The sequence below is a fragment of the Tauraco erythrolophus genome, chromosome 1 (assembly GCF_009769465.1).
Source record: "Tauraco erythrolophus isolate bTauEry1 chromosome 1, bTauEry1.pri, whole genome shotgun sequence".
NCBI classification, from domain to species: domain Eukaryota; kingdom Metazoa; phylum Chordata; class Aves; order Musophagiformes; family Musophagidae; genus Tauraco; species Tauraco erythrolophus.
Window position 1 is genome coordinate 60,359,468 of NC_141465.1, and position 15,693 is coordinate 60,375,160.

At 36.5% G+C, this 15,693-nt stretch overlaps 1 protein-coding gene across 5 annotated transcripts in view; it reads left to right on the forward strand.

Moving 5' to 3' along the window:
• Positions 1-15,693, forward strand: part of HERC2 (HECT and RLD domain containing E3 ubiquitin protein ligase 2) — a 116,868-nt gene that overhangs the window by 58,626 nt on the left and 42,549 nt on the right. For 4 of the 5 annotated variants that reach the window (XM_086619248.1, XM_086619255.1, XM_086619241.1 and 1 more), the window contains 18 exons: positions 972-1,119; positions 1,215-1,411; positions 1,663-1,893; positions 2,584-2,719; positions 3,301-3,444; positions 4,880-5,022; positions 5,235-5,502; positions 5,665-5,807; positions 7,230-7,328; positions 7,424-7,592; positions 7,706-7,831; positions 8,577-8,685; positions 8,836-8,975; positions 10,673-10,863; positions 12,857-12,962; positions 13,130-13,221; positions 13,772-13,947; positions 14,438-14,549. In XM_086619248.1, coding sequence (XP_086475374.1) covers positions 972-1,119; positions 1,215-1,411; positions 1,663-1,893; positions 2,584-2,719; positions 3,301-3,444; positions 4,880-5,022; positions 5,235-5,502; positions 5,665-5,807; positions 7,230-7,328; positions 7,424-7,592; positions 7,706-7,831; positions 8,577-8,685; positions 8,836-8,975; positions 10,673-10,863; positions 12,857-12,962; positions 13,130-13,221; positions 13,772-13,947; positions 14,438-14,549 — 2,730 coding nt within the window. Of the gene's footprint in view, positions 1-971; positions 1,120-1,214; positions 1,412-1,662; positions 1,894-2,583; positions 2,724-3,298; positions 3,445-4,879; positions 5,023-5,234; positions 5,503-5,664; positions 5,808-7,229; positions 7,329-7,423; positions 7,593-7,705; positions 7,832-8,576; positions 8,686-8,835; positions 8,976-10,672; positions 10,864-12,856; positions 12,963-13,129; positions 13,222-13,771; positions 13,948-14,437; positions 14,550-15,693 lie in introns of all 5 variants that reach the window. The other variant, XM_086619234.1, reaches the window with a different exon arrangement.

A 15,693-nucleotide genomic window follows, 5' to 3' on the forward strand; every position in this document is an offset into this window, starting at 1 on the left:
TGCATTTTTGTGTGATGTTCCAGCAAATTCTTGCCTGTATTTTTAATATGGTGAGACTTCTGTCATCATCCAGGACTTAGTGCATTACAGTCACCTGTGCTGTTCAGGGAAAACTTGAGAGAAATGAACATTCCTCATGTCCCAGTGTCTAACTTAATAATAAGAAAAAGATGAGACCTTGAAGTTTTAAGAAAGATGTGTTATTGACAGCTTTACAAGAAGAGAGCTCTATTCTCTGTTACTGGTCACTTATATCATATTGGTCTTCCGAGTGGAAGATGGGGAAGCTCAAAACCTCAAATTCTTCTGTTCAGAACGTGCAACCTCATCTGCTCTTTGATACTAGAGCACTGTGCCTTCCTGTGTTCCTCGTCAGTCCTGCACCTGAGTGTCTAGTTTCCAGATGCCAGCCTGTTCCTCCTCTGCTGTGTCACAGGCCCTAGTTTCATAGTAACTACTTTTGGGTGTCACTGTGGTGGTTGCTTTTTGCCTTCTTGTATCACTCAGCTTTGTATCTCATGATTTTTAATTACCATACCTTCATTGCAGAACACTTGGAAACTCTCATTCTGAAATACATCTTGTTTCTGATTCATCTTAAGTTCTGATTCTCGAATCTGAACAAACCTTCCCGTTCTGTATTCTTAATTTTTCCTATGTGCTTTATTCATTTACATTGTTTCCCAGTGCGTGTCTGTCTCATGTCCTGAGTATTGGAGAGGTTGAAATGTGTGCCAATAAAATTCTTGCTGACTTTGAACTGGCACAACTTCTTTTAAAATATTGCTTACCAAACCAAACAGAAGATCAGTAGCTCTGTGATTTCCACAGCTGGAAAGAAATCAGCATTATAGAAAGAAGTACAAAGGACGACTAACTTTTGAAACTTCTTTCTTCTATACTTAATGTGAGAATTTCTTTAACATTTGGTGACTTAGAATGGAATAACATTAATTTTGTTCTCTTTTTAGATCCTTGCTGTACATTTATTGAAAGCAGTACTTCCATCCTGGGATAAAAATGAAAGGTCAAGAGACATGAAATTTCTTGTGGAAAAACTGTTTGGATTTTTAGGCAGCCTGCTTAGTACTTGTTCTTCAGATATCCCGCTACTCAGAGGTAGAGGAATTTTTCCTCAGTGGCTTATTTTTACGTATATAAATACATAAAACTGTTAAATTGATAATTTTTGTGCAATTGCTTGGTCTTTCCAGAATCTACTCTGAGAAGGAGAAAAGCCAGGCCCCAAGCATCTCTAACTGCCACTCACAGTAGTACTTTAGCAGAAGAGATAGTGGCACTGCTGAGGACACTCCATTCGCTCAGCCAGTGGAATGGACTCATAAACAAGTACATCAACTCTCAGCTAACCTCCATCACCCACATCTTTGCAGGAAAACAGTCAGAAGGGGTAGTTTCCACGTTTTAAAATAAGCTCATTTTTATAGCAATATTTATTTTGAATTTATAAATATTAAATGTTTGTAAACAATATTAAGCTTAATTCTGAAACCATTTTTCTGTTTTTTTATATATATATCTATATATATATATGTTTGTGTTGTAATTTTAAAATTTAAGTATGTATGATTAACTTTGTATTTTAAAGCAGATGGAAGTGCATGTTTTCTCCCTACAGTTAATTTTATTGTTCTTTGTTAGGCTCTGCTGGATGACTACTTTCCTGACACTGAGAATCCAGAGGTGGGAGGTCTAATGGCAGTGTTAGCAGTGATCGGTGGCATAGACAGTCGCTTGAGACTGGGTGGACAAGTAGTTCATGATGAATTTGGAGAAGGCACAGTGACACGCATCACCCCGAAAGGGAAAATCACTGTACAGTTCTATGACATGCGAACGTGTAGAGTGTGCCCTCTGAATCAACTAAAACCAGTAAGTTCATTTTATTGAGGCTTTAATACAGGGAAGGTTGTGGTTAAAGACTCTGATATGGTGCAAAGAAAATACTTGTTCTTCATTGGATAGATCGATACATTGATGTTCAACACATGCAATGCTCTCAATGCAAATCTAAGATGATAATCCTGCGAACCTCTATAGGGCCTTTGATGCTCATCCTCATTTGTTGAGGAGGTGAAAGGAGAGGGGATTTGAGATGAAGTCTGTTGACTTGAGGTAAAATCCCAAGTCATGACAATGTGAGTTATAGCTCTTACATGACAGGAGATTATTTATTTGTATTTGACTTGATTTGCTAACTAATGTAGAAACTCTTGGGTCTTTTCGTTTGAATCTTAATCTCAAGTTGGTTAATATGGCTTTAGTGAAAGCTCAGTCAAAGTGCCTGATCTGCTTCAGGGACTGGAGTTCTTCCTTGCTCTGTGTCTGTCGTACTTTTTCACCAAGTAGACCTGCAGTTGTGTGGTCCAAATACAGGCTTAGGAGCTATGCAGGGAACAGAAATCCTCTCCAGTTGTTTGTGGTCAAGAGCAACAAGACGAATGCTACTTTTTCTCTTCTTCAGTTAATAACCCTTGAAACTTTTAAATGATTTTGTAAAATTTTGGAAAACACTTATCTGTATGGTTTTTTGTTTTGTCTGGTTCTTCCTCCACTGTCTAGCTTCCAGTTGTGGCTTTTAATGTGAACAACTTGCCTTTCACTGAACCGATGCTATCCATTTGGGCTCAACTAGTAAGTCTGGCTGGAAGTAAAATAGAAAAACAAAGAATGAAGTCTCCCAATCAGGGTCTTTCAGGTACAGTTGCGATTTTGTTGTTGTTGTTGTTCATTTGTTTTGTTTTTAAATAGCTGGATATACTCTGGGAAAAATACTGGTAACAGCAAATGTATGTAAAAAAAACGGTTTTCTGGAGCATTACCTTTTTCCTTAGTCACCATTGAACAGTGTGCACTTATGAGACAAGTTTAGCTAGGAGATGAATTTTGAATTTCTCTGCACTGTAAGTGGAATGGTGTTTTTACTTTAGTGAGAAAATGTAAATAAGGTTTGAGTCTGGATTTTTCGTATTGCATTGTTTGAAATAGTGCAGCTAAGATGTTATAGGCAACCACTAACTGTGCTATATGTGAGGTCTATGATTGTCTAGAATGTGAAAAGTAGGAAGGTGGTGTTTTTAATATCATGGATCATGGAATATGCGTAGACTTTTTATCCAGGTGCTGTTCAAACTACCTCATACCATCAGTATTTCACAAGCTTTCATACAATGAGTTAAGATGCAAACTGATTTTTGGACTCAGGTGGTATGAGTGTTAGCCTTGCTTCTATAATAAAAGAGATTCCTGACGCTAATGTCTGCTTAATATTTCTGATAGGTCAAGTGGATTTGGATCTACTGCGATGCCAGCAGTTAAAGCTGTACATACTGAAAGCAGGCCGAGCTCTGCTTTCTCACCAGGATACACTAAGGCAGATCTTATCTCAGCCAGCTGTTCAGGAGTGTGCCTTAAATCCTGCAGGTATTTTGAAATGCAACCTGAGTGTGCTGCTGTTTGTTTAAATGGTAGATAGTGTGTGTGACTATAACCCTTGGTAATGGCAACTGGAGGCTAGAAATTAGGTTTACCCTCTCCAGACTAAAAATTAAAATTCAAAGATGTTTTAACCTTATATATTAAAAGCATTTTGACTCTTTAACTGAGATTTTGAAGACTAAGATGAAGTGTTTGAAGGTTGAAATAGAGGATTTAGGTAAATTGATGAGTCTTCTATAGTTAGTAAGATTTGCAAGTAATTTTAAAGAAGCTTGTGGGCTTTTTTCAGTGGTTTCTTTTTCTACTTCAAAGCTTCAAGTATAGCTCAATTGGCTATTTCTTTTACTTTAAATGTTTTGCAGTTTCCAGTGAAACAAGTACCACAATACAGTGTCTTAGGGATAATCTTGAAAGGAGTTTAAGGAATTGTGGTTTTAATAATTTGAATTCATTCTCTGTATAAGTTCATTCTACATATAAAAATGAAGAAAATAGCTCTGTCAGTTTTTATGGTAGCTATTGATGCCCTTACAGTTTAATATTAATTCTTTGGGTATTGTGAAGCATGTAGTGTCTTTAAATATATTAACATATTTAGTTTATTTGTATATTTCTGTGATTTATTTTTGGCAATTAGCAAATTTTAAGTCAACAGAATCATTATTTTTTTCCCAGTAATGGAGCATGGTTTTACTTCTACCATCAATTTTTAAGGGAGGGGGGAAAAAACCCCACAGCTTTTTTTTTAACCAGAACAGCATAGGTACATGAGGACTATTAGCTGTTTTGTTATTATTTCAAATATGAGAACTTCCTTGTGTTGGAGTTAAATGGAGAGTGAGAACACTTTCCTGAGGCAACCACAGTAAAGATCTAGGAAACATGAACGTTTATGCCAACAAGAATACAAAATCAAATATAAAAGTTGCAGAATCATGAGCCAGTTGATGCAAAAAAGGTATACTCTTTTGAAGGGTCAATGAATACCTATAGAGAGCTCTCTCCAAGAGGTGTATTAGAGGGGGAAATGACTCAATCCAGAAAGTATGCATCAGGGTTTTCAGGATCAGTGAGATTGTTGGTTATCTGTGTGAAATGATTTATCCTGGAAAGATCTGTGTATAGTAATCTTATTGTGAAAAGGTGAACTCAGAAGATACTTGTGCAAATTCACTGTCCTCTGAACCATTTCTGCTAAACGTGTTCTAAGTGTATTTTAGCAAAACTGTTGTTTATCTACGATTTTTTTTTGTGTGGAGGTTGTGGCACACATGATGATTTCATCTTAAATGCATTATTCCTGTGGAGAAGAAATATGGGAGAAATAACAATATGTTTGATCAACCAATAGGCCCCAAAATAAGTATCTCAATTGACTTACATTACATGGTTTTGGTTAAAATAATGTTTTTGTTTCAAGAGGATGGAGCAGTTGCCTCTCCCGACATAGGAGATATGTCTCCTGAAGGACCTCAGCCTCCCATGATTCTTTTACAGCAACTTTTGACAGCTGCTACACAACCATCACCTGTGAAAGCAATATTTGACAAACAAGAGCTTGAGGTAGAGTCTGTGTTTTCTGCTAATAAGTAACCTAATAAATAAGTCTCTTTAATTTGCATTCCAATTAAAACTTGTTAAGCTATCGCTTTAAAAAGAAAAAATGACACTGAATGCTTTTTAGCAAATAACCTTTAATTTCAGGCACACACACACACAAAACCATACTAAACATGCTTGTTTCACTTGGAATGATTTATTTTTTTCTCATTTAGGCTGCTGCCTTGGCAGTATGTCAGTATCTGGCTGTAGAGTCTACACATCCTTCAACTCCAGTGTTTGAAGACTGCAGCTCTAGTGAAGCTACAACACCCATCACAGTGCAACATATCCGACCCACAAAAGTGAAGAAACGCAAGCAATCTCCAATTCCACCCCTCCCCATTGTAGTTCAACTTATGGAAATGGGGTTTCCTAGGAAAAACATAGAATTTGCACTAAAATCTCTGTCTGGAACCTCTGGAAGTGCTTCTGGTTTACCAGGTATTTAATTTAGTTAAATTAATGATGTTAGAAGGAGGAAAGTTGCGTGCAGATTAAAATGCTACTTAACCAAGGGAGCAATTGTTACTTTTCTTTTTGGATATTATCTTAAGAATGTCAGAGCATCCCTTAGAGACAGACTGAGTTTTTTTTCTGTATTAGGAGTGGAAGCCTTGGTTGGCTGGTTGTTGGATCATCCTGATGTTCAGATTACGGATCTCTCTGATGCCGATACTATCTCTGATGAATATTCAGATGAGGAAATAGCAGAGGAGGTAGAAGAAGCTGAAGCTGCTTGCCCGGTGGTAGGTATCAACTAAAGCCTAAGTCATGTTAGCTGGCTGCAAATTTTGTAATTATTTCCTTTTATGAACTTGGTTAGAGTACAAGGACATTCTGCTGTTCCAAGTTTTCAAGACTGTAACAAGAACCATGTTTCCCATATGTTTCTAAAGCATGTGGTAAAAGAACTCAAGAATAATGTGTATATATTTATATATGAGTAGGACAGAGTGGAATGCAGGTAGATGTTTCACTAGTGGTAGCTGTAAATATCCCTGATAGTTGGTCTTAGTTTCATCTAAAATAGTTAATTCTATAGTGTAATATTTGTAAAGGACTCTTTTTTTGTTTGGTTATTTTTTTCTGTTTCATTTTTTTCCCCCGCCTCCCTTTCTTTGGACTGAAAAACAAATGTATGTTAGCTACAAGGAAAGACTGAGGAATTAGTGATAAATGACAAAAAGATGTCAGTGAAAGAACTTGGCTTTTTTCTTATAAAAACTGTTTTCACTTATTGGTAATAAACTTACCTTTACAGTACCTATTGAGTGTGGTGACTTTAATGTGAATTTATATTAGGTTTCTGTTGACTTTCAGGAACTGTTTTAGTAAGGATTTGCCAATAAAATTAAATGAGTTCCGTATTTCTATTTATTTTTTAAAGAGTTGTGTTGAGTTTTTTGACACGTGGGATTTTGTAATTGAAAGAAATGCTTTATATTTTGAAGGAAATTAACTTGATATTGAGTCCTGATACCTTTATCAGTATTGCAGTGAGAAACTGCTATATGTATTGCATTGAATGAAAAAACATTTAATACTCAAAACGGAATGAAGTTTTCTGAAAATTCTCATTACAACTGGAATGCAATAGTTCTCTTAAATTTTTTAAAGTTAATCAAATCTTGAAAGGAATAGTTTCTGATAACTAAAATCTTAGCTTTTTAATTAGCTTGTTTTTCTAAGGGAATACTTTAAATCTGATTGTATTATATCGTTAGAAAAATAGTTAGTGTACTTTAGATAATCATTCACCTTTTTTTTTTTTTCCCTTCCCCTCTCTAAGCAAGTAGCCTAAGAAGTGAAATGTGAATGTGTGTGTACAAGGCTAAGTAGATTACTTGCAAATCCTCTTTGTTCTAATTTTTGTTGGCAAGCAGATTTCATAAAAGCAACTTGCAACTGGTTTCACACAGTTTGAAAATTTGCAGCTACATTCCTTGGCAAGTCATTCTGGAAACTAAACTTTAAATTAAAGAAAAGTAGATCATAAATGTTAACCCTATTGTGAGTTGACCTGTTGAAGATTTTTCCTGTTTTGGCATGCAACTTGGGCATCATATGTGTTTATTTTTGTTATCTTCAGTCTCTGCTAACAATTTTATTTATCTGAACTGAAAACAAATTTTCTAACTGTTACATGCTTATTTTGGATTTTTTCCCAGTCAAATGGTGCTGTTGTAACAGAGAGCCAGACCTATAAGAAGCGAGCTGATTTCTTAAGTAATGATGACTATGCTGTCTATGTGAGAGAGAATATTCAGGTAAGCATGATGATGAAAAGCTATATTGAAACTGCTTTACTTCTGGTACAGAAGTCCTCGCACAACAATGGCATTCTATTTTCCTTTTTCCTTAGGTGGGAATGATGGTTAGGTGTTGCAGAACCTATGAGGAGGTTTGTGAAGGAGATGTAGGCAAAGTTATTAAATTGGATCGAGATGGATTGCATGACCTGAACGTACAGTGTGATTGGCAACAGAAGGGTGGCACTTACTGGGTCAGATATATCCATGTTGAGCTTTTAGGTAAGTTCACTGGTAACTGCTTTTTAATAAAAACCTGAATACATTAAGGGAGACTTATTTTGGGCGGGAGGGGGGAAACCTACTCACGATGCGTTTATTCTTGCAACTACTAGGATTCCCACCACAGAGTTCTGCCTCTCATATCAAGATAGGTGACAAAGTGCGTGTGAAAAGCTCTGTTACCACACCCAAATACAAATGGGGATCAGTTACTCACCGAAGTGTTGGAGTTGTCAAAGGTAATGTGTATTCAAAATGGGTCTTGGGGAGGTGATAAAATTGGAAACCATGCACACTTTCTGCAGTATTTAAGGAATCTTCTAGACACACAAATCACACTGTTTTGTGGAATATTGCATGATGATAAGAGAGTTCTGAATGCATTTGATGTCTGTGATGAATTTACAGGCATGTACTCTGTGGCAGCCCATTTTGTTAGTGTGTTTGTCTGCTTTTTGAGCCACTCCATTCATATATCATAAAGGTCTTTAAGAATCTTTGCAGCTTCCTGTTGTAGTTGGCTTTTATACTTTGGATGAACAAATGGTTTTCCTTTAAGAAGTAAATCTAACTTGAAGACTTTGTATGGAAGTGAGGAGAAAGTGGGGTGCACTGATGTCAAGCTGTGAGGGATGTTATAGAAGTAATCTGTGGGGCATAGATTCTCTGAAAAGTTACAGATTTTGGTCATACTATATTTGTGCTTTGAAGTGCTCTCTTTGGGAACTGTTTAAAAAAAATTCAGAGTCAAGGAATTTAAATAGAATAGTATATATATTTCTAAAAAAATCTTTACAACTCCCTTTCCCTCTGCCCCTTTCCAGGCTATCTGATTAGGTTAATACATAGTTTCATTAACATAAAAGTCTACTTTTGAAAGTAACTTTTGTTACATGTTTCTGCTCTGATGTTGCACTGGACACTTTCTGCTTTATTTTACATAGATTTGCAACACGTTGTATTTAATGCGTGTTTTTGTCACAGCTTTTAGTGCCAATGGAAAAGATGTCATTGTAGACTTTCCTCAGCAGTCTCATTGGACTGGTTTGTTGTCAGAAATGGAACTGGTCCCCAGCATTCATCCTGGAGTCACGTAAGTGATGATTTACATTTTTTCTTAATGTATATGAGTTGTCCATTAGCCTTATTGTCTTGATTCTGTTATCTTGACTCATTTTACAATTAACTTGTGCCATAAAGACTACTAGAAATATATTTACTCGTCGTTCTTTTGTGAAATCAGGTGTGATGGCTGTCAGATGTTTCCTATCAATGGACCTAGATTCAAATGCAGAAACTGTGATGATTTTGACTTCTGTGAAACTTGCTTTAAAACCAGGAAGCATAATACCCGACATACTTTTGGCAGAATAAACGAACCAGGTGAGTTTCAGAATCTGTTTCTTAAATTAATTTAAAATTCATTGAATTTGTTTTTAAAAGAACAGGTTTAAATTTTGGCTCCTTAACATAATTAAATTAGTGTTTGATTGATCCTCTAGACAAGAAAACATTTTTAGCAGATCAGAGCACTGCTACAATTGTACGTGGGGGGATTACACCAAAACGTCAACCCTTAAGCTTTCTTTGTAGTGCTAAAAAAGTTTGAAATATATGGCTATGGGACAGTAACTCTTTATGTCAGAACTATGTTTTCAATTACACCAAGAGTAAGATGGATAAGTCATTCATCGTCCTGCCTTTTACTATCAGTCTAAATGCAGGTGAATGGAAACGTTGTGACAGCAAGTCCAGCCTGAAATACCTAAAATAACTTCCTACATCTCAGTTGCTCTTCAACAATTTTTGCATATCAAATGTGTGATGGCTGTTGCCTTGTTTCCTCCATGATGATGAGACTCCAGGGAGCTGTGGTAGGAAAGGGAAGCCTTTTGAAAGACTCATAATCAGAATTTTTTGTTTCTAGGGCAAGAACAGGTGCAGCCATTTTAACTCCAAAACTTGTGAGGTTTGCATTATTTTGCAGAGCTTACTGACATTAGCTTTTTTTCTGCTCCTGTCTAAAAATCAGTCTGATCTTTAGTATTTACAAGGTGATGCTGGCTTCTGGACTAAACTCCTTCATATTTACATGTTGCCAGTTTAATTGGTTTGGAAAACGAATAAAACTGACTCCGTACTAGAAATCATGAACGTGCATTGCATGTGTATGATGGATTGTCTAAAGGACAAGAAAGACTTTTCATTATGAAATCAGTTAATATGGGTGTACAGCTAGCATGATGTGAATCTGTAATCCTTCCTGTTGCCCTGGATAGGGTAGAAATGTTACAATATCCTTTTAGTTAGGCTTTCTAGAAGCTACAAAGATCAGTGAAAGGAAGTAGAAGTAGGTTTTTGCAGGAAGGAAATCAACAACTTACTAAATCACCTCATTCTTGAACAAGATTCAGAATTTTTGAGTGTTGTAACTTAGTCTATTCTTCCATAAGGGATTTCTGTTGAGGGTTGGTTGCATGTTTTTCATATGCTGTGGTGATGTACAAAATCCATATGCTGTGAGCCTATATTTTGAAGTATATATCATCATAAATTTGTATTTTGAAAGAACGGACCCTTTTAACTGGCTATTTAGTCAAGAATGTTAGTTTAAGAGTTCTGTCAGTTTAAAGTTTGCATGCCCCTGTAATGCTTTATCGTTCATTTTTAGGAATTACTCTTAGTGTGCTACATTCCAGAGAGTAATTTTCCTTACTTTTTTAATGGTGGGTTTTTTGTTTTGTTTTGTTGTGTTTTTGTTGTTGTTTGTTTTTTTTTTTTCCACTGCATTATGCTTGATTTCTTGGTACAAATCAATCAAAAGAGTAAGAATAAAAGGTATGACTGTCCCAAATATGACAGGAATGAAAACTCCTTTTAAAAAAAAAAGTAAATCTTGAGCTATGTCCTTTAAGCGTCAGTAGTATTACCATACCTGTGTGACATGCTTCTGTATTCTATTCTCAGGCTACATACCTGAAATCTTTGATTTTTTGTATTTCCTTTCACATTGCTTATGGGTTTAATAAAAGCAATTTTCGTTGAAAGATACATGCCCAATGTTTCATTTAACCATGCAGGTCAGTCTCCAGTGTTTTGTGGGCGTTCTGGAAAACAGCTGAAGAGACGGCATAGCAGCCAGCGCGGAATGTTACTGGATGATTGGTCAAGAATAGTTAAGAATTTGAATGTCTCATCCTCTGTGAATCAGGCTTCACGTCTTATCGATGGCAGTGAGCAGTGCTGGCAGTCTTCTGGCTCACAAGGAAAGGTAACTTTAAGCCATAACTGGTTTATTCTGGCATACTTTCTTCTTAATATTTAACTTGGTGAAATATATTTTTTGCCTTCATGTAAGACAGAAGAGTAGTAAAACCAGACATCTGAAGTACAAAACTGTTTCTTCATAGTAAACGTGCCTATTTTTTGAAACCCATGCTTCATCTTTCTAGTTATTTCATGTGGATTATAAGGAACCTGAGTGATTTTTGAAATACAGGGTAATTATTCTATTCTGTGGTTGGTTATATGGTTACAGTTGCCTTTTTGGTGTAATAACTGATGACAATTGTTCTTAACAATCACATTGATTATATTTTAATTGAGTTTGTTGCAATATGAAAAGCACCTATGTTCTTACTAACTAAAACTGCCTCCAAGCACTCCCTCACTTGCATAGAATCATAGAATATCTTGAATTGGAAGAGACTTGTAAGGATCATCAAGTCCAACTCCCTGCTTCTCACAGGACTACCTAAAACTAAACCATATGACTAGGAGAATGATCTAGATGCTCGTTGAACTGTGGCAAACTTGGTGCAGTGACCACTTTCCTGGGGAGCCTGTTCCAGTGACCAACAACCCTCTTAGTGAAGAACCTTTTCTTCATGTCCAGTCTGAACTTCTCCTGATGCAGCTTCATTCTGTTTCCTCTTGTCTTACTGTCACCAGAGAGAGGAGAGCAGCACCTCCCTCCCTGCTGCCCCCCTTAGGAAGTTGTAGATGTTGATGAGGTCACCCCTCAGTCTTCTCCAAGCTGAACAAACCAAGTGGCCTCGTAAGCCTTGTCTTCAAGACATTTCACCATCTTGGTCACCCTCCTCTGGACACAATCCACATCAAACACTAGTAGTTTGATGTCCTTTTTATGTTGAGGCGCCCAAAACTGCACACAGTACTTGAGCTGGGGCTTTACTAGCGCAGTGTAGAGTGGGAAAATCACCTCCTTCAACAGGCTGACTATGGTATTCTTCATGTACCCCAGGACACGATTGGCCCTTCTGGCTGCCAGGGCACACTGTTGACTCATAGTCAACTTGCTGTCAACCGAAACACCCAGATCTTTTTCCACAGGGCTCCTTTCCATCCTCTTGTCTCCCAGTTTGTATGTATAAAGAGGATTTTAAACTGAAAGAGGGTGGATTTAGATTAGATATAAGGAAGAAATTCTTCACTCTGGGGGTGGTGAGGCACTGGAACAGATTGCCCGGAGAAGTTGTGGATGCCCCATCCCTGGAAGTGTTCAAGGCCAGGTTGGATGAGGTGTTGAACAACCTGGTGGTTGCCCCCATGGCAGGGGGTTTGGAACTAGATGATCTTTAAGGTCCCTTCCAACCCTAACCATTCTATGATTCTATGAATACTGCATCCCAGGTGGAGAATCCAGCACTTACTCTTGTTAAATTGCATACAGTTGGTGATTGCCCAGCTCTCTATCTAGATCTCTCTGTAAAGCCTCCCTACCCTCGAGGGAGTCTACAGCTCTTCCTAGTTCAGTGTCATCGACAAACTTGCTTAATGTACATTCAACTCCTATTTCCAGATCATTTATAAAAGCATATAAGCATTGTTCCTTAGCTTATGGTTTATCAGTTTTATTGGCCTGCAACACTGCATTGTGGACAGCCTAGGCACTGGGATTTGTGGCTAGGCTTTTGTCCAGTGTGTTTTGGTGCAGTCAAAGACTTACATTATGTTCAGTTTCTTGACCTCCAATGCTATTGCACTTTCAGTCTTCTCAATGGTGTTGCTCTTGGGTGAAGTAAATCATTTGCTGAAACTGTTTGTCCTGTATTTGGAGGTTGGACAGGCGATAAGTTCACGGGTAGTTTTCCTTTGGCCAGTTCCCCTGCATTGCTGCTGTTGTGTACCATTCACAAATGTTTTTCATGTTTTCTTCAAAAACAGCGCACATTTATTCTTGTTAGCCGTACAGTGGTCCTAACAATACTGTCTGAAAATTAAATTCTGTGTGTTTCCCCTAGCACTGGATTCGCTTGGAGATTTTTCCAGATGTACTTGTTCACAGACTGAAGATGATAGTGGACCCTGCGGACAGTAGTTACATGCCCTCTTTAGTTGTAGTTTCAGGTATGTGTGTGTTCTCTGAGAAGTCTGAAAAATATTTTTTTTTTTTGTACATTCAACAGTAGGTATTTATCTGGTTTCAATTAACAGTCGTGTATTTAACATGCATAGTGCCTATTTATGAAATTTCGTATCTTAAAATGTTGTTCTTTCCATGTTTTGCTTTCTAGGTGGGAATTCCTTAAATAACCTTATAGAGCTAAAGACAATCAATATAAATCCTACAGACACCACAGTGCCTCTTCTTAGTGATTGTACAGAAGTAAGTGAAGTTTGTGTGAGAATTACTCTTGTATGCAACAGAAAAACATTTAGATGCAAGGGATGGATGAAAAGCACTGTTGTGATTATTAAAGCATGGTATTTCACTTTTCCTCTAAATTAGTACTGTTTTTGGCAGTTCAGTAAAGTTCATTATCCTGGTAAGTTTTACTATAATCACATTAATAAAATTATTTTAGTTTTTTTTTTAATGTAAATTAATATACCTATGAACCAAAAAGACATCCCTATAAACTTAGATTTGATGGGTGATAAAGATTACTTTGGACAGTTGTTCTGATCTTTTTCAGTAACAGCAAGGAGGAATGCGTAATGAATTTTTAGAAGATTAGAAGTGAAATAATTCTGAAATTACTAAGGCTGTATGTTTATTTTAAAGTATGAATTATGTAGGGCTGAAAAGCCAAATATTTAAAATTACAGATTCATTTTGTTAAAGTGACAAAGTCAAGCAAAAGTTCTAATTCTTTCCTATGTTTTATAAAGTTGTATAGGACCAAAAAGATGGCAATTTAGTTCTTTCTTCTTAGTATCACAGGTATATTGAGATTGCAATCAAGCAGTGCAGAAGCTCTGGGATTGATTGCAAAATACATGGCCTAAGCATACTGGGACGTATACGTGCAGAGGATGAAGATTTGGCTGCGGTCCCTTTCCTTGCTTCTGATAATGAGGAAGAGGATGACGATAAAGCTAACACCGGGAGGTAGGTAACTGCAGGGACGGGAAGGAAATGATAAGGAACCTTGGTGTCTCTATATTCCAATCAGGAGATTATGGTAAGATGAGCAATTTAATTAGGTTGAATGATAGGAAAGAGACATCAGTATCTTAATTTGTCTTAATTGTAAGTAGGTCATTTGTTGATAAATAACTTCTTTAAGATTATCACACTAGTGGTAGCATTTTGTACAACTTTTTTGCTTCTGCACTGTACTTGGAGTTGAAAACCTGGCTAAAACCTTTACGTGTGTGTTTGGTATGTGGCACATGTGTATTTACCACTGATCAGCAAGACATTCTGGTTTTTTTTTGTTGTTTTTTATTTGTTATAGCCTCCAATTAACTGTGTTGATGTAGTTTGAGTACTGAAACTGTTCCAAACTGTAAAATTAGTAAGTACAGTAAAAAGATTCCTATGCTATAGCATGCAAGTTGCTAAACTGACTTCATATTTTTTTCCTCAATATGTTCAGTCTCGTTAGAAAGAAGGCAGCTGGGCTTGAATCGGCAGCTACAATAAGAACCAAAGTTTTTGTTTGGGGACTGAATGACAAAGACCAATTGGGAGGACTAAAAGGTTCCAAGGTATGTTTGTTTTTTTTGAACTTCAATACGAAACAGAAACAGCTAAAAATAAAATGTGCAAGTCTTGCACAACTCAAAATTAATTCAAATTTAATCAGAATTTTACAGTTTATTATCCAAAGCTATGAAGAGTAGTTTTTAATGGCTTTTTACTGTTAAGATGTGTACATGTTTGCTGGGTGGAAAATTAGAGAAAAATCTGCATTTTGGTTGTTACTCTGAAATCCATTTTGATTTTTTAGCAGCTACTTCATCATTTAGGTGATAGCGAACTAGTTGTTCTAAAAATGTGTTGCACTCTGTACATGTTCTGTTCCTTTTGAGTTTGCATGCGTGAAACGAAGATATCGGTGAACTTTTCTATCTATTACTTGTACCTGGAGCTGTAATCAGAAAAAAAAAGTTGAATTCTAATATTTTGATTAGTGTAACTTGGTTACAATTTAGTGTAATTTGAGAGGAATTTCAGCCCTGTGTGCAGCTATTCATACATAATTTTTGATACAATGCAAGATGGGAGATACATGGTGAATGTTTAATCAAGATACCATTAATCTGAAAAGTATGGTAAGAGAGCATTTCTTTACTTCTTATTTAAAACATAAAATATACCTTTGTATCCATAGAGTGCCTGAAGCTAACTGTTACTGTATGTTCCATTCTCTATTTTGTTGGTGCATAAAGCCATCAAGTCTTCAGTGCTGAAGTACAGGTTGCCGTTCATTTATGGTCTGAACCTGTTGAAGGCAGAGTTATGGCTCTGTTTGACCCCACCTAGAACTGAGAGGAGAGCTATAGGACAGTTAAATGGAAGAAATGAGGGGATAAAAAAAAGATATCCTGTGAATATCAACTAATTCTGTAAAGATTAAACTTTGAGTGGAAAAAACGTGCTAACGTGAACTTACACACTTTATCTTTGAGATCTTAACGTATATTAGTATTACAAAACGCATCAATTGATTAATTAGGGTAGTAATTAAAGGCTTTTCAAATGTCCTTCAAACTTATTCCCATATACTGTAATGAAGAAGTCTGGTAGAAACTGTATCTCTTTAGCTGCATAAAAATAAATACTTGCATTCAAAACTTGCATAAACTCTTATACTATAAAAGTATGTCAGTTTAAAACACTTGAAAAGAG